We start from the raw sequence: 18,343 nt of genomic DNA on the forward strand, positions 1-18,343 counted from the left end.
CTGCCCGGCAACGTGGGACCCGTTTCCAGTCCCCGACAGTGTGGGGAGTGGCTGGAGTGGGAGAGGAACTGCAGTGTAACCCAAGGGTCGCGCCAGCCGAGGAGCACAAAGTGGACGCGGTGCGGGAAGCAGGTGGGCAGGACCAAGATGTGGGAACCGCGCTCGGACGCAGGACGCGAGACCCGGCACCCTGGGCACTCCGCGGACCCCGCGGACTTCATGGCCTGTGCCCGGGCACCTCGCACCGCGCCCCGGCTCCCCCTCGTGGTGCCGCAGTTCCTGCCGCACCGCCCATCGGCCCCGCCCCCATGACGTCAGCGCAGCCGGGCGGGTCCCGAGGTATAAAAGTCGGAGCTGGGGGGCGGCGACAGGTCTTAGCGCTCCCGAGCCCTCAGTACACGCACAGCTCCGAGGGCCAGCGCCTCCACCCGCTCCATAGCCGGCACCATGCGCGAGATCGTGCACATCCAGGCGGGCCAGTGCGGCAACCAGATCGGCGCTAAGGTGGGCGCACCCCTGGGGTGAGGGAGGATGGGATCTCCCCCCCGGGCCGGGGGTCCAGAGGTAGTGGGCGGGGCCGAGCCTCCGGGAGCAAGCGGAGCACCCCGACTGGTGCATTCCACCGCAGGGCTTCTGGCTGGGTGGGGCTCTGAAAGCCGCTTAACCTGTCATGATGCGCGAAAGCAGGGTCTTAAATCAAGGCCCATCACATTGCTTCGGGACGCATCCCCGCTGCCAGGCAGAGTTGGTAGTCGCCTTGAGTGTATTTGTCTCTGAAATTTGGGATCACCATCTAACATATTGCTAGCCTCATGTAAATGTAATTTGCATATTTTTATCTATCATTTGAATGAAAAAATGCAATGTCATGGGCTAACAGATATTATAGAGGCGCCTCTTTGGGCCAACAGACGAGAGTGTTATAAATTCTCTTACATGGGCTCGGGCTAGACACGATGACATAACACGCCATGGTTGTCTTTCCATGCTGCGAGACGGCAGGTGACTGCATTGGATGGGGGGCCGAGTCCCAACTGCAACCGGGAGGCAGCAGTGAGCACGGAACATGGGTGTGGGCGGGAGCCTTTACAAGGACGTGGTCTCTTTCAAAACCGCCATATTGCCCACCCAACCTCCCCGCCCCCTTTCCTGCTGCCAAGTCACAATGGAGACTGCATCCTCATGATGGCCAGTTTTTTCCAGGGCCACCGGGGTGGGCACCCTCCCAGGATTGCGATGCCCATCCCAACACATTCATAGCCCAGGGTTAACACCTTGGAGGCCAATATGTAGGTCAGTGGTGTGTAATCCTGCTGTTGAAAGCTGTGTGGGGTCTGTGCCAGGGTGACGCAGGGGGCGGGGCACCTGATCCTCCCCTCTGTCCTTACCCATCCATCAACATGGATGTAGCAAGTCACCCCTGCCTCTGCAGCTTCCTAGGAGATCTGCTGAGCCCCCTTCTCCAGGCCCCTCCCAGCCAGCTCTGCATCTGTGGTCAGAACATGGCCAATGCTATGCGGATTTCCAAGTCCCTCTGCAGTAGCTGCTGCGCAAGGACATAGGGCTCTGCACCTCACTAGTATCTAGTCTACTGTCTTACCAAGGCCTTTCTTCAGTGACAGAATCCTAAGTCATCATGTGAATCTCTTCATTTCAGTTTTGGGAGGTCATAAGCGATGAGCATGGCATCGACCCCACTGGCAGTTACCATGGAGACAGTGACTTGCAGCTGGAGAGAATCAACGTGTACTACAATGAAGCTGCTGGTGAGTACTGGGGTGTCAGCTTTGCTTTCCAGTGGCAAAGGAAGTGGCCCAGGAGCATACAAATGACAAATACCTTTGCATACTTATTTAAAATGCCAACTGCAAAAGAGAAATGCTCTTTGTAGTTCCTGCAGACAGACCTTTGCATGTTTGTCATGACTAAGCATGCTCTGGGTCTCCATTTTCTTTTCCTCCCTTTGTCTCCAATGCTGGAATTTCTGTACTGACTCCTGCTGTGAGAGCCACCTCTTTCCATGCCAGCCCCAGGTCTAAGTCTGCTCTTGTTCCCATAGGCAACAAATACGTACCTCGGGCCATCCTGGTGGACCTGGAGCCCGGCACCATGGACTCGGTGAGGTCGGGACCATTCGGCCAGATCTTCAGGCCAGACAACTTCGTGTTTGGTAATGTCGTCATGTTCCATGGGAGCTGGCCAGATGACTCACCTCCTTCCTAGCAGCCACGGGCTTCCCAGTTGTGTCTTAATGCCTAGATGAGCCTGTGTCCACAGATGGCAAGGCTGGCCAACCCTCCCCCAGCTGACAGGGTCATGTCTGAGGCCACCCCTGGCAGCTTAGAGGAGAGTGTCAGCCAGCATAGGCTATGAGGGCCTCCACCTGGAGCAGTTTTGGTCGGGGGTGGGAGGTAGAGAGCAAGAAAGGCTTCAAACAGGGTGTCATAGGCTTCAGGGAATTTCTAAGGACCAGGGACACTAGGAAACCATTTTGGCGACCACGGTTTAGACAAAGTAGACCTGCCTTCCCCTGCCTGTTTAATTGTACCTAATTAGAAGAGAGACTATTTTGCATTAATTTTAGAAACAGCTGAGTTTTGTTAAAATGTATTCTCTCCTTGAACTTGATTCTTGCTTTTATTACATTGAAAATAGTTTTCTTCACATAAAACTATATCTAAAAGTCTATCAAAGACTCTCTAAGACCAGTTCTATCTTCTTCACAGTCCAGTGACACAATCCTGAATTTCTAGGTGTCTAATATTCTATTTCCTACTAACAGGCCAGAGTGGTGCAGGAAATAATTGGGCAAAGGGCCACTACACAGAGGGAGCTGAGCTGGTGGACTCGGTCCTGGACGTGGTGAGGAAGGAGTCAGAAAGCTGTGACTGTCTCCAGGGCTTCCAGCTGACCCACTCACTCGGGGGAGGCACTGGCTCAGGCATGGGCACCCTTCTCATCAGCAAGATCCGAGAGGAGTACCCAGACCGCATCATGAATACCTTCAGTGTCATGCCCTCACCCAAGGTCTCTGACACTGTGGTAGAGCCCTACAATGCCACCCTCTCTGTGCACCAGCTGGTGGAGAACACAGATGAAACATATTCCATTGACAATGAGGCTCTGTATGACATCTGCTTCCGCACCCTCAAGCTGACCACACCCACATATGGCGACCTCAACCACCTGGTGTCAGCCACCATGAGCGGGGTGACCACCTGCTTGCGCTTCCCAGGCCAGCTGAATGCAGACCTGCGCAAGCTGGCGGTGAACATGGTGCCCTTCCCACGCCTGCACTTCTTCATGCCAGGCTTTGCACCCCTGACCAGCCGGGGCAGTCAGCAGTACCGCGCCCTGACGGTGCCTGAGCTCACCCAGCAGATGTTCGACTCCAAGAACATGATGGCTGCCTGCGACCCTCGCCATGGCCGCTACCTGACAGTGGCGGCCATCTTCCGTGGCCGCATGTCCATGAAGGAGGTGGACGAGCAGATGCTCAACGTGCAGAACAAGAACAGCAGCTACTTCGTGGAGTGGATCCCCAACAACGTGAAGACGGCCGTGTGTGACATCCCCCCACGAGGCCTCAAGATGTCGGCCACCTTCATTGGCAACAGCACGGCCATCCAGGAGCTGTTCAAGCGCATCTCGGAGCAGTTCACTGCCATGTTCCGGCGCAAGGCCTTCCTGCACTGGTACACGGGTGAGGGCATGGATGAGATGGAGTTCACAGAGGCGGAGAGCAACATGAATGACCTGGTATCTGAGTACCAGCAGTACCAAGATGCCACGGCTGATGAGCAGGGCGAGTTCGAGGAGGAGGAGGGTGAGGATGAAGCTTAAGAACTTTTCAGATACATTGTGCATCCTTAGTGAACTTCTGTTGTCCTCCAGCATGGTCTTTCTATTTGTAAACTATGGTGCTCAGTTTTGCCTCTGTCAGAATTTCACTGTTGATGTAATAATGGGGACCTTCCCTAAAGATAACAGTATTGTCTGTTAAGATATCTATACTAATAAAAAGCATGTGTATAAAACCTTGTGGTCTTTATTCTCCTTCCCCTTATTCATTTACTAAGTATTTCTGAAATATAAAGCTTTGGGGTATAATATTAGTAGCCATGTAGGATTTCTGCTTAGTGTTTTAATTGGTAACATGGCAGACATCCTATGAACCTGCAGAACATAGGACAAACACAAGTTCAGCTTTAACTCTCAGGCAAAATGTGTGCTACAAATGCAAGATGTCTTAAATAGCAAGAGTGAACCCTGCAAATGTTTCACATAAAATTTATTTGAAAATGATGGTAAGAATTTACTTTTAAGACAATGATAGATATTCATAATTTAATGTTTAAAAATCAGCATTCATTTTTTTTGTAGTTTTTAAAGCTAGAACCTGATTTTGATGTGCTACTATTCCTGCTTGAGTAGAGTCATATTGTAGGGATGGTAGAAAGCCTGGCAGGTCTGAACTGAGGCACAAAGCAAGGGAGGGTGTTTTGGAGCATCCTGGTACTAGGCAATGGCATGATCAAGTCCTTCAATGCAGAACTACTGAGACACCAAAGTCTTCCCATGTTTTCATTGTAAGAATTCTTCTGCCAGTTTGTTGAATTCATTTGCAAAACGTAAATGCAAGTTATGTTTTCCTTCTGGCATCAGATGCAATCTGAAAACACAAACCAAGTTTGTGATGTGTCAATTAAAAATCTTTTCCCCTCTTGAACGTTTTGTGAAAATCTATAAACTGAAAAACTCACATTTTTCCCTTGACTACTATTAGGGACACATGTAAGGTAACCGTATAAGCCTTACATAACTATGGGTATTGGAATGAATCCCCTTGGAAGTTCTGACCACCCTAGAGATGGTTCATCAGGCCATCACTTAGCAGTGGCAATGTATTCAGAATCACATCAGGTAACAAATGGATTGGTTGAAAAACAATGGAAGAGGTGATTTGGTAATTGCCTTAAAAATCCATTTTAACAAACTTGTTTTTAAAAGACTATTGGAACTATGGTTAAGATACTAGTCAAGCATGGTGGTACTTGCCTGAAATCCTGGCACTTGGGAGGCAGAGGCAGGAGGATCATCTGTTTGAGGCCAGCCTGGGTTCCACATATAAGACTCTGCCTAAAGAACAAGATGATTAAATATAAGAAATGAAGGCCAGCCAGGTCTACATAGTGAGTTCCAGGACAGCTGGGGCTACAGGGAGACCCTGTCTCAAAAAGACCAAAAATAAATAAATAAATAAATGGTCAGAATTCACTGGGTTGGGTGGGTTTCTTGGGGTATCTGCATAGTGAGAAAGCCAAATCAGAATTCTCAGACACAGCAGCCTTCATTCAAGGTTCCAAGCCACCCACCCTATCATGTTTAGCGTACTGAGCAGATAAGCCTGACTACAGCCACTGGACAGATGGCAAAATTCCTTGGGAATTTTGGGCAAGTGCCAGGGCTCGTTGGCAGCTGGGTCCTCAGAGCCACTTCCGCAGCTGCCACATCTCGCCTTGGTGTTCCCCTCTGCTTTGGAAAGGCTTCTTCCATTCAATGGAATTTTGGTCAAAGGGGACTGGTCTGCAATTTCTTAAGTACCATCCTCTTTGAAATCTGCATTTTATTTACTAGATTCCAAAGTGGAGAAACAGTCAAAGTTTTAAACAAAGTGTTTAGGATGTAAGCTCAGGTTCAAGTCATTTTTCCTACAGTGACAACTGGATGTCAACAGGATTATATTGGAGCAAAAATCCTGTAAACACATCGTATAGTTCTCTGACCTTTCAGAGCTGGGTGCTTATGACTCTCAGAACCTCGGTGGGCACTAGGGAGGACTCTTAGGGAAGGCAGCTGTCCTAGGAAGATGCTAGCCCTCTTCAGGTCAGTGGCAGGGGTGGGGTGGCTAGATAATCAAATGGAAAGGAAGAGATATTGTTGGTATCTTATAAGGCCACTGGAAGGTTAACAATGGTATTGATAATAACCAGAACATTTTAAGTTCAACTTATGCTTCTCAGAAGAGATGAAATACACCAACCCCAGAGACAGAATCCAGCTGCCTACACAGACATGGGGCTGCAGGGATACTCAGCAGTGTGATTTTTAGGGCACAAAAAGGCCCAGCTGCCCAGGACACTGAGGTAACAAGAAGAGTATGTCTAAGCTAAATGATACCCACTTATCCTAGTTAAGCTAGGTTTTAAGGCCAAGAAAATGACTTGGCCATCCCAAAATATACCTAGAGATGCCCAATTCAGCTGCCACTTTCTCTGCCCTGTTTCTACAATTTGCCTGTTCCCGTAAGGATGGGAAGGGAGCAGCAGCTGTGGATCCCTTCTCTTCTGCCATTCAGTAAAGCCTGCAGTCTTTCTACCACATGTCTGGATCTTGGGAAAAGAAAAATAAAATCCTTTACATTAAAAATATGGGAGACCTACTCTGCTCTAGATGCCAGATGGGTGCATAGGTGGATGAATGGATATCCACACGGGTGAACAGGTAGGTGGCTAGATGGATGGACAGAAGGATGAAAGTATGAAGAAAATTGTCCTTGACACCTTTTCAGATTTTTAGTGCAACTCCTCCCCTCCCTCTATGTGAAGCTTATTATGCATCTTCTTGGGAACAGGATCACAACAGCCAGGCATAAACACTGGCATGTGGAAGCTCTGTGCATGACCCAATTCTCACCCAGACAATAAAGGGATGCATATGCCTCACCCAGTGGCTTTCAAACAATCATATCCCCAGGAAAATTAGTAGGAAAGCTTACCAGTAAATACATGGCTAAGCTGGCAGTGAAGGGGCCCCACAGGGTTTGTACAAGTTGCTATTAGCCAAGGAAGATTCCTGTAGCATGTGACATCTTTAGAAAGAGACTGGACATTAGATCTTTGGGAGAGAAGCTACTGTATTGGGGTAAGCCCAGTGGTCATCTCAGCTCTGCTGGACCTAGGCCCTCTAGGTCAAGTTGATAAGATGCTGATCTCATCATGCTGCCCATCTGGCTTCGGTCTTGCTATTTTCGGCTTTCAAATTAAACTGCGAGAGCTATAGATAGCTACAAGGCCCTAAGGAACGTGTGTAGCATGTCTTCACTCTGCACGAATGTGACAAAACTCACAATAGTTTATGAACCTATAAAACAGTCTGGAAGAGTGTGAGCTCTTCTGCTTTCATTGGAAATCAAGGGGGCTGCTTGTTCACTGTGGGGGGTCCTCGTCCATCATGAAAGTGGATAGCAGCATGGCTACAGGGAGATCTTGTCCTTACCCTTCACATAGCAGTCCTCCAAAGCCGTGCAAACCTGGCTGCCCACAATGGCCTTTTTGTTCAGAAATAAAACCTTTTCTCTGTTCATTATGCTCCTTCTAGAAAGCCCTAACAAAAAGGGAAGCCGTGTGAGCTGGCAGGAGTACCGCCCCAGGCATTACCAGCTAGGCATCTGGGGGTGGAGGGTGGACATCTCCTGGTGAAGTCTCTTTTCTTAAATCTAAGCACGTCTGGAGCATGGAAAAGAAATTCAATTGCTACATGCCTTTTTTTTTTTTTTTTCCTTTTTTCCTCCAGTGGAGCTCTTCAGCCGGGTTTGTGGGATAGATAATTTACTTCAGTATGTGGAAGAAAAAGCCTTCCCAAACCTGCTCCCAACACCAGAAATATGGCTAGGGCCTACCAACTGCACTGAGTACTTTCTTTTCATGGGAACTGGATATAAACTGCAGGGGCTATCAGTGGGTAAGATTTACGGGCTGTATGAGGTCAGGACACATCTGGTTTTAGCAGCCTGGACTCTGTACTGGCAGGTTAGAGCCTCTCTCTGACCCACCATTCCTCACCTGGAAAATGGGGACAGTAATAGTATCCTTGGGATTACCATGAGAACCAAATGAAATAAGGCATATGCACTTAGTGCAGTCACTTAGTTATTGTCTGCTATTGTTTTACTATGCATTATACTTTGTAAACATCAATATGAAGGTTCTGACAACAATATATTAAAGAAATGCCCAAACTCAGGGGAGCACAATTTATTTACATGTGTTGGTTGACATAAAACCTCCAGCTGCAAAGATTCTTCCCTCAGAAAGGTTCTGCAAAATGTGTTTAAGATGTGCCCAGAAAGGGTCAGACTCCACTCTTTGAATTACAAAGGCCTCAGCCCTGTGAGCACTGGCTACTTCTGGTTGGAGTTAATCCTCAGACCACATGGAAGTCTAGCTCTGACCACTTTCCCCTCCCTACTCCCATCTGTGGGAGAAGTCACCTGGGCCTGAGAAGAGGGAGCTCCAGCAAGATGCTATGTAGTAACACATGCTGCAGCAAGTGCCCTTCCACAAGCTTCTACCTCCTCCAGGAACCTGGCCTTGCTTCTCTACACCACTGAGGAAGGACCTCAGTCACCAGTGTGCACCGGTTTTTTACCTAGGTCACTCCAGTAGGCTGGGGCATCTTACCACTGGTGGCCAGACTTGGGAGAGTCAAGGAAGCTATAGAAAGAGGCCTTCCCTGTGGCAGTGGTGGCTTCAAGCATGGGACCCATGTCAGCTCAATTAAACAAGGTCCCAAAGGGGAGGTGAGAAATAGGTGGTGGGCCAGCACTAGATTGAGAACTATTTGAGACTGACTGCTGCTGGATGAGGGACAGTATGACTCACATACAACCACTGGATGGGCTGACTAGACTCCAGTGGACACATTAACACTGAAGAACATTTGGGCACAAACACCTGAATGAATAGGACGCAGCATGTATGGCAGAGTGCAATAGGGTACAGTGGGGGGACAGGGGAAGGCATGGATGGGGGAGGGGGTCTGGATTTGAGTGGGGAATGTATGAAATTTAAAAAGCTCAATTTAAAAAAAGTTAAAAGAAAAAAGAGGTCTTCCCTTCCCTCAATGACTCAGACATAAGAACAGCAGCTAGCCCACCATCTACCTGGACAGCCATTCCTGCCCCTCAGTATCACACCTGCTAGGACACTCTCCAGGAAAGCCACCCCAAAGTCAAGACCTCTGTGGAAAGGATCATGTGCCTGCCATCCCTTTCATACAGTGAAGGTTAATTTTACATATAATTTGACTGGGCCTCAGGGTATTTGATCAGACCTTATTCTGGCTGTGCCAAGTATGTTTCAGGATGACATTAACATTTGAATCCATAGGCTGAGTAAAGTAATTGCCCTCTCTAATGTGCATGGGCCTGGTTGGATCTATTGAAGGTCAGGTTGAGACACTATCACACCAGGAAACAGGTTAGATGTCATGAGTAGTGTTCAAGGGCACACAGTCAGGTGATCCTCCAGTGCTCTTAATCCCACTGTTATGTCACCCAGCATCCTTTCATTTCCAGACAAGACTTCCCTTTCCATCTCTCTTCATGGCTGACACAAATCTGAGGTGTCACTCTGCACACATGGACTTTAGCCCTGTTCTTTCCTGCCTGCCTGGCTCTCTGGCCTGCCTGACCATGCAGCCTGGCCACCACAGACTCTGCCTTCTATGTGCTTCCTACTCCTGCTCTCCCAACATGCACTGAGCTTTTAAAATGTGCTAGGTTAAATCCTGAGAGAGGTAAAGCATTCAATAGGATGAAATCATATGCTGACAGTTGTTAAAAAAGGTATGAAGAAGGAGCTATGTGACCTTGGGGTAAGGAAGCTTTCCGGAGGGGGAGAAGGCTGAGCCTGAAAGATGAGTGCACTGGGGTGGAGACATGGAGGGCTGCAGCTGATGGGACTGAAACCCAGATTCTGATCTTTGCTAATTCCCAAGATCTGATCGCCTCCTCAAAAAAAGAGTGTCATGGGGGCTGGAGAGATGATTCAGTGGTTTAAGAGCACTGGCTACTCTTGCAGAAGTCTCAGGTTTGGCTCTAGCACCGTCCCTAACTTCAGTTCCAGGGGATTGCACGAACCGAAAGTGGGGTACTTAACGTATATGCAGGCAAAACAGTCATACATATTAAATAAATAAATAAATAAATAAATAAATAAGTAAATAAACTAATGTCATGGAATGAACTGTCCTCCTCAATTATTATGTTGAAATCCCAGAGTCTTCAAAGAGATGACTTAGTTCAAAATGAGGTCATTTGGGTGGACCCTAATCCATTATGACTGGGACACAGGATCAAAGAAGACACAAGAAGGGCATCTATAAGCCAGGGAGGAAGGACTGAGAAAAAGCCTGCTTTGCCAACACCTTGATCTTGGAGTCCAGTACTGTGGGCAAACAGACATCTGAGTTATAATGTGGTTATGTCTTCATAAAGTCATCACAAGTTGAAAATATTGAGGCTCAAAGTGTAGCTCAGCGGTAGATTCATATTTAGCATGTCTAAGGCCTGAAATTCAATACCCAACAATATGGAACAAGATTAAAATATTGTAAATAAATGCACTTAACATATCTATCCTACTGAGTAACAACTTAGTCTTACCTACCTTAAATGTGCTCAGAAACTTACATTAGCCTACAGTTGGGCAAAGCCATCTAATGGGAAGCATGATTTGTAGTAACATGCTGGGACCCTGATATAATTTTGAAAACAAAAAAGCAGATGGTTGCATGGGAATGCTCTGACATCACTACAAAGTTAAAAAAGTCTTCAGTGGCAGCAGGGCAATGGCAGGACCTCTGTAATTTTGCTGTGGCAGCCTAGCTGATACACAGCCTGAACGCACAGTGGCTTGACCTAGCTGTACAGTTCTATCTTCTTGAGTTAGTCCAGCCCTGTTGACTCCCAGGGTCTCAACACCAGCTCGAGTGTGGTGGGTACCAACTCCTACTTGACAAAAATTCTCTGACAGCAGTTGAACTGGCCTCATGGTGACGCCATGCTTTGTAATGAATGGGAAGTATCCATGTAGACGCTGGCAGACAAGGCAGGCGAGGAGCTTGTCAGCAATTCTCAGTCTAGGATAGAGGTCTAGACATGCAGGGGCCCAGAGGCTGGGGTGAGGGCAGGAGGCCCCAAAGGACAGGCTCTGTTTACCCCGCTGTTGCAGTTCAAACAGCTCTCATGTGTTTTATACAAGAGTTTCTGTGGGAGAAATTCAGCTGCCTAAAAATAAACTTTAAAAATCACTGAACTTGGTGGCACACGCCTTTAATCCCAGCACTTGGGAGGCAGAGGCAGGCGGATCTTTGTGAGTTTGAGGCCATCCTGGTCTACACAGTGAGTTCCAGGACAGCTGGGGCTACAAGGAGACCCTGTCTCTAAAAGCCAAAAAAAAAAAAAAAAAAAATTCACTGAACTTGAATGATTTGTAAGGCCTCTTTCCTTCTAAGACAGTCTATGATTTCTCTCCTACAAAGAGAGAAAAGAGAAGGGAAGGAGACAGGTTAAAAAAGCTGGAAGCTGGTCTCTCTCCAGGGAGGTAAAGGGGGCACTGTTTGATTCATATTCAGTAAGTGCTTCTGGGTAAAAGTACGGGAAGGGAGATACAAGCCTTTAAAATCCTTAAAAGCACATCTGACAAGGGGCATTAGAAGCTACACTGAGCTACTGCCCTGCTGTCTGAAGGTCTGGTGCAGACTCACAGCAGAATCTGAAGCTCTAGGAATCCCTTTTGTGGCTCCCAAAGAAGGCAGTCATATTCTTAGTAGACTTATGCCCAACCTAAAGGGCTCTTTTAGGGGCTGGAGAGTGGCTCAGTGGTTAAAAGCATTGGCTGCTCTTGCAGAGGACCCAGGTTCAATCCCAGCACCCACATGGCAGCTAACAACCATCTATAACTCCAGTTCTGGGGGATCTCACACCCACTTCTGACCTCCACAGGCATTGCGTGACACAGGTGCACTTATATACACATGCAGGCAATACACTCATAAACACAAAATAAAAATAATAAATAAAAATAAAAAAGACTGTGAAAAAATTAAATAAAGGACTCTTTTAGCAGAGGGAGTGGAAAACACAGACTAGCTTCTGACAATTGCTGTAACACTTTACCTTCAATCTGACAGTTCCAAAGAACACTGCTGTAAGAAAATGATCTTCCCTCAAATGCACAAGGGCATATTTTTCTCTAATATTGATGTATTCTGTTGCTAGGAGATGGGTTTGGAGCAGGATTCCTAGGCCAAACTTTGCTACAGACTGACTTTTATTAGCTTGACTCTTTAAGGGAAGTCTGCATTTTCCATAAGGTCCAGTGTGCAAAACCCCATCATTTCTGAGGTGGAAGACAATGACCCAGGCTGCCTAGAATGACCATCTCAGCATCACCCGAAGGGCACATTTACATTTATGAGAGGTAGCTATGGTAGAAAAGCTCCATTTTAGGAGGGAGAAAAATCCAGGATTAGTCATTTACTAGCTATCCAATGTGAAATATTCCTTAACATCAACCAGACTTGAATTCTCATCCATAAGATGGATGCACTTTTCTTTCGTTTGTAGTGACATATAATTCGATTATTTTTAGAAAATATCTTAAAAATATAAAATGCTATATAAAAATATCACATTGTATGCTCTACAGTTATAAAATTAAAATAAAACACAGAGACTGAGGAACATAGAAAACTTTTGGGAGAATTATTACAAAAATTTTGTGTCACTACCATGACTTAATATTTTATAAAAGTCAAGTCTGGAAATGTCTTATTTCTTTAAAATTTTTTAAAATTTATTTTTATTTTTAAAAATATTTTATTATTATTTTTTATTTTATATGTATGAGTGTACTTGTATGTATGTGCACCCGTGTTGTGCAATGCATAGCCGCCATGTGGGTGCTGGGAATCGAACCTGGATCCTCTGCAAGAGCAGTCAGTGATCTTAACCGCGGAGCCATCTCTCCAGCCCCTTAAACTTATTTTTATTTTATGTGTATGAGTATTATGCCTACAGTATGTAAGTGCACCTGTGTCATGTAGTGCCCATGGAAGGCAGAAGAGGGCATGGGACCCCTGGGACTGGAGTTACTGACAGTTGTTAGCCATCATGTGGGTGCTGGGATTCGAACTTGGGTCTTCTGTGAGAGCTGTCAGTGCTTTTAACCACCAAGCCAGCTATCTAGCCCCCAAGATGTCTTATTTCCTATGAACGCATACACTTTTCTAAAAATCTTTATGCTAACCCCATGGTAACCCTAATCTAACTTTGTTTATCCTTCACTTACTCTGCATTTTTCCCAAAGGGGTTACTTATCAGACATATTCATGTTCTTGAGGGTTTTCTTGTTTTTTTTGTTTCTAATTTGTGGTTAAACTACTGATATAGGAGACCTATGTGGAATGAAGAGAGGCCTTTTAATTTAAAGAATGCTGTGTGTGTGTGTGTGTGTGTGTGTGTGTGTGTGTGTGTGTACACATTTAGGAATTATAAGGCAATTGTATTGTGCTGTGGATTAAGCACAATAATTTATTTAAAAATTCCCAGAGAAGAGGCTGGAGAGACAGCTTAGCAGTTAAGAATGCCTGTAGCTTTTGCAGAGGACTCAGGTTCAGATCCCAATACCACACATGGCAGCTAAGAAACACCTGTAACTCCAGTTGCCCTCTTCTGGCCTCTGGGGGAACCAGGCATGCTTATGGTATACACATATACAGGCAGGCGAAACAATTATATACATAAAATAAACCTTTTTAAATCCCCAAAGAAGCCCATTTAAATCCTGTAAATATAGCCCATGTTAAACTATATTTAACATGCAGAGACTGACTCACAGGCAGTGGAGCCATCTGGAGCCAGCTTTCCCTGCTGGACTGCAGGGCCTTTGAGAACAGGGACCTGGACTAAGCACTTAGCATGTGGAGCAGTGTTGGCCCTCTACAGGTGTCAGGGTCAGGCACAAGAAGGTACTATGTATATATTAAAGTTGAAATAATTTATAAAGTTCACAATATAATTTTAGTGAAGAAAAAAGTTTCAGAGTTGAATATAGAATATACTCTAGCAGAGCATGGTAGTACACACCTTTAATCCCGCACTCAGGAGGCAGAGGCAGGAGGATCTCTGTGAGATCAAGGTCAGCCTGGCCTACATAGCAAGTTCTAGCTCAGCCAAGGCTACATAGTGAGACCCTGTCTCAAAGGAAAAAAAAAAATACAACAAAAACAGCATTTAAGAGGTGGCTAGCAGAGGACAATTCATTTTCTTGCTTTTATGAGTTTATTTTTTAATAAACTAAAAATCCCAAATGTTATGGATTTGTTTCGTGATTGCTACGAAGCTAAATGGACACTCTGTTACAGAACTTGCTGCTCATTAACATACTGGCTCTTCACAAGGCTGAGAGATATTTAACAGAAGAACCCTGTCCCTCCACCATTGATGTCCCACAGTGTAGGGCTTCTGTCCTCCATGTCCCTGTGATACGCTAAACATAACAGTAGTAACTGACCAGACATGAGACATGTACCCCAAGATCCCCAACACTTCTCCCCTTCTTTTCCTTCCTATGACTTCTCTGATTTCCTTGGAGGCTTTGAGATTTGGGGGAGCTCAGGGGCTGTGACTAGACTCACCGTGATCCTTTCACATGCTTATGAATGAAGTCAGCGTGAAAACGTGGGACCAGAGGATCCTTCTCCCCATGCACAATAAGGGTGGGGCACCGGACCAGAGGCAGCAGGTGCTGACAGATGTTACCTGAGAGACAAAAAGCACAGGGACTCGACCTTAGCACAGCCATTCTGCAGGGAAAGAGAAAAGAGAACATGTGGAGACATGCTGCTATACTCTGGACTTCAGTGCTTCCCAAAGGCCCACATGTTCAAAAGTTTGGTCTCCAGAGAGGGCCATTAGAAAGTTGTAGAAGCCTCAGGGAATGGGGCCTTATGAGACATCCTTAGTCATTGGAAGCATGCATCTGAAGGGACTGTATAGCCCCAGCCTGCCCTCTCCTCCCCTCTGCTTTCTGACTTATGATGGAAGCAGCTTTGCTCCACCACATGCTCCTACCTTAAGGTGCTGCTTCACCAGAGCTGCAAAACAATGCAGTCACTTGCTCATGCACTGCTCAATGCCAAGGCAAGCCTTGTCTATTACCTTACATGTTGTCAAATGATGTCAGAAGGCTAACACACATGGCCCTCTTTGCATCTCTGCTTCCCTGTCTGTGGAAGCCAGTTTGATCTGGGGTTTCTTCTATTCTTAGGGTCGCCTCGCCTATGTCTGTGTTGTTTGTCTGGTTTTCTTTTCTTTTTTTTTTTTTTTTTTTTTTTTTTTTTGTCTTTTTGAGACAGGGTCTCCCTGTAGCTCCAGCTGGCCTTTAACTCACAGAGATCCACTTGCCTCTGCTTCCTGAGTGCTGGATTAAAGACATATGCCACCACACCTGGCTTGTTTGTCTATTTTGAAACTCTACTGGTAAATAAACAACTTTTCCTGACTCAAATTCATTACTCATGTAAATGGTGGGAAAATTAGACAAAGAAAAACTTACAATTCTTATATTACAAAGGGAAGACCTATCAACTATGTGGAAGACTCCTGGCAATTGGAAACCCTTTCCCTTGAGAACGTGACACACAAATGGCAGAAGGGCCCAGCCAGTTCTGAAGTTAGTCTGTATCAGGGACGTAAGCTGCTCTTTATCGCTCGTACCTTAGAGACACTCCTGACTATCACATCTCTGAGTTAGCAAGGATCTGTCCTGGCTCAGAGAACTTCTGAGGCAAGGAGATGGGACAGCTCGGTGGCTGGCACCAGCTCCTGCCTCTAAGATCTCGGTGGCTCCTTCCAGCTGGAGCTTCAGTCTCAAGCAGGAACAATCACAGTCCTCTGTGGTTGTTATGAGGCTACACATGTAGACAGTCATATCGAAGGTTCTGGGTAGCCATGCAGCTGGCTCCTCCCACTTCTACCTACATTAAAAGGAAGGCGCTGTAGCACTGAGTTGGCTGGGAGCCAGTTCACACTGCATACCAGGCACCAGCCTCTGCCCTCCTCTTCAGCTAGGGGTTGCTCTCCATCAAAAGACAGGTGGTCAGGTGCCTGAAGAAGTACTGCTGGGGGTCTCTGAAGCTCCCCTCTCCTGTCACTAGGCACACACTTGTCAGCTGTATAATCAAGTGGCTGGTCAAAGCTAGCACCATGAGCACCTGCTGTGGCAGGACTTAAATTACACATCTTTACTCATTCACTTCTTACAAACATTTGTAGATTGGGTGCTTTTTATAAATAATATTAAAAGCACTCATTCATGATTAACTGTCTGTGGTACTAAACCAGAGCTGAACGTGTATTATCTCAATCTCACAACAACTTTGTAAGGGAAGTAGTAATACATTTTCAAGAAGCCCAGTCACTGCCCAAATCTACCCTGACAGCAAGTCAAGAGGCATAGCCAGAACTCAAACCCAAGCACGGCTGACTCTACAGCTGTGCAACTAACCCATGCTGGACCATGGGTCTGGAAACATTTTTTGGTTGTGAAAAAGTCTCCTGTCAGATCAGTAAGTACAGAGGGAGGTGATTATCAAGTCCTGCTGTGAGATGACTTTCACACTGGCTCCTCTACATCAGCACATGATTCTGAACTGCTGATTCAACTCCATTTCATTTCACAATGTATTACTGGAGAACTGTCTCATTTTGTTTAATGCAATGCTTTGTTTTAAGGCACAGGGAAATACATTTTCAGGACCTGTTACTGTGGGTGGATACTGCATTTCAACAGGATCATTAGAAGGCTTATATTTACTCTTTTGAACTTAAACCACACATGTAACAGTTCCAAAAGTTCCTTTCACTCCAAAAGCTTTGACATGCACATGATTCCTGTGGGAGATGATTATCTAACAGATTAAATTGGCCCTTTAGATACAAGTATTTTGTAAATGAATGTCTCTAAATGAAATCTTAGCTACTCTATTACAGTAATTCCCTCTGCCCCACAAAGAAAGAAAGAAAAACGGAAAGAAGAAAAAGGGAAATGGAAAATAGATTCTAAAGAACTTGCTAGAGCTTGGCTTGTAATCGTCCCCCAGAGGCTCAAGTGTTGGAGGCACCTGAGTGGTGCTGTGGGGATTGTGCAACCTTTAAGAAGTGGGGCTTAGTGGGAGGTCTGCATGTCACTGAGGCAGTCTTTTGGAGGAGACAAGGAACTCCAGTCTAGTCCTTTTTGTCTTTCACTTTTTGACCAGGAGGTAAATGGCTTTGCCTGGCCAAGTGCTCCAGCCAGGATGTGCTGTACCACCCAACATGACATTAAAAGCAACAGGTCTTCCTGGTCATGGATTGGAACTGCCAGTACTGTGAGTCAAAATATACCTTTTCTCTTACTAAGTTGATCATCTCGGATATTTGTAATAGTAACAGAAAGCTGACTAACATACAGTTATATAAAAAACACTTCAGCTCAAATTCCTCTTAAGGATATTAATTCTTAGTGGAAACCTTGTTACTTTTTCAGCTAAACAAAGGAAGATATCTGTTCACAGCTAAGGTTATGTCTCTTGGTTAGGAAGACAGAAAAAACTTGAACAGTCTCTTCCCTACACTAACTCTGCTGGGGTTGAAGGTCATGGCAGAAACCTCTTATTTTGTCCCAGAAACGTGATGAGTAGTGTATTTTGTCACAGTAGTAGTAGTACTTTGTCCCAGAAACATGATGAATAGCTCTACCCACTGGTAGAGCCATCAAGACAGGCAAAAAAAAGGAAAAACACTATGTGGTGGCTTTCTTTCTAATTGCCTTTTCTGGAATTAGTAGAGACAAAGACTGCTGGAGAACAAATTTGTGTCATCACATACACAACCGGCTGGAGAGAAAAGAAGAGTCTGCTGTTAAAGTCCCAACAACATGACCTTTATTCATGCAGTCCTGCCTTGTTTAAGACCTATTTATTACACAAGGACCCAGACTATATGCAACAACCAGTGTCTCTGTTCACACATCAGGGTGTGAGGAGAACCAACGTGTTCATTCATCATGGATGAATGCTGGGACATCAAGGGAGAAACTCAAGCATTCCCTGCAATTGGCAAAGGAACCATTAAATAGTCCATGCAACCTACCATCTGGCAGATGCTTAAATTGGTTGATGCCGTCCACCCACTTCTCACAGGTTCTGGCAAAGTAGTCATAGCCATACAGCGCCTCCAGGGGCTTTCTTGTCTTTTCACTCCATTTAGAAACATCTCGGATGCCTGGAAAACAGAAGTATGGACAAAGATGGGTTCAGTCTCATGCTAAAATATTATTTTGAAGTTTCCCAAGCCCAGGCTGCCTCTGGGCCTCAAGCTCACTGTCCTACCTACTAGGAAGTGCTTCTCTAGTAGAGTGGCTCATTCCCAGCCATGTCCTCTAGTCTCTGCTCAGATTTAGGGAGGCCTCCTTAACTACCCTCTGTGACCTGCCTTCTCCATCTACTCTGCTTA

At 45.9% G+C, this 18,343-nt stretch overlaps 2 protein-coding genes across 2 annotated transcripts in view; one reads left to right on the forward strand and one right to left on the reverse strand.

Moving 5' to 3' along the window:
• Positions 1-348: 348 nt before the first annotated feature.
• On the forward strand, positions 349-4,037 carry LOC103732935 (tubulin beta-2A chain). The gene is made up of 4 exons (XM_008831673.2): positions 349-504; positions 1,658-1,766; positions 2,060-2,170; positions 2,783-4,037. Exons 1-4 carry the CDS (start codon positions 448-450, stop codon positions 3,841-3,843), a joined length of 1,338 nt encoding a protein of 445 aa, XP_008829895.1. The 5' UTR covers positions 349-447; the 3' UTR covers positions 3,844-4,037.
• Positions 4,038-4,274: 237 nt separating this feature from the next.
• The window catches only part of Bphl (biphenyl hydrolase like), a 35,990-nt gene continuing 21,921 nt past the window's right edge, over positions 4,275-18,343 (reverse strand). Inside the window, exons 5-7 of the mRNA XM_008831674.2 lie at positions 17,981-18,112; positions 14,485-14,608; positions 4,275-4,672 (exon numbers count right to left, since the gene is read on the reverse strand). Coding sequence (XP_008829896.1) covers positions 4,585-4,672; positions 14,485-14,608; positions 17,981-18,112 — 344 coding nt within the window. The 3' untranslated portion in view covers positions 4,275-4,584. The remainder of the gene's footprint in view (positions 4,673-14,484; positions 14,609-17,980; positions 18,113-18,343) is intronic.

The sequence above is a fragment of the Nannospalax galili genome, unplaced genomic scaffold (assembly GCF_000622305.1).
Source record: "Nannospalax galili isolate Female #2095 unplaced genomic scaffold, S.galili_v1.0 scaffold72, whole genome shotgun sequence".
Taxonomy (NCBI): Eukaryota; Metazoa; Chordata; class Mammalia; order Rodentia; family Spalacidae; genus Nannospalax; species Nannospalax galili.

Coding starts and splice junctions, on each gene's coding strand:
- LOC103732935 (XM_008831673.2), top strand. CDS start 448: ATGCGCGAGATCGTGCACATCCAGGCGGGCCAGTGCGGCAACCAGATC. Junction 1,767..2,059: donor GTACTACAATGAAGCTGCTG/GTGAGTACTGGG, acceptor TTGTTCCCATAG/GCAACAAATACGTACCTCGG. Junction 2,171..2,782: donor GCCAGACAACTTCGTGTTTG/GTAATGTCGTCA, acceptor TCCTACTAACAG/GCCAGAGTGGTGCAGGAAAT.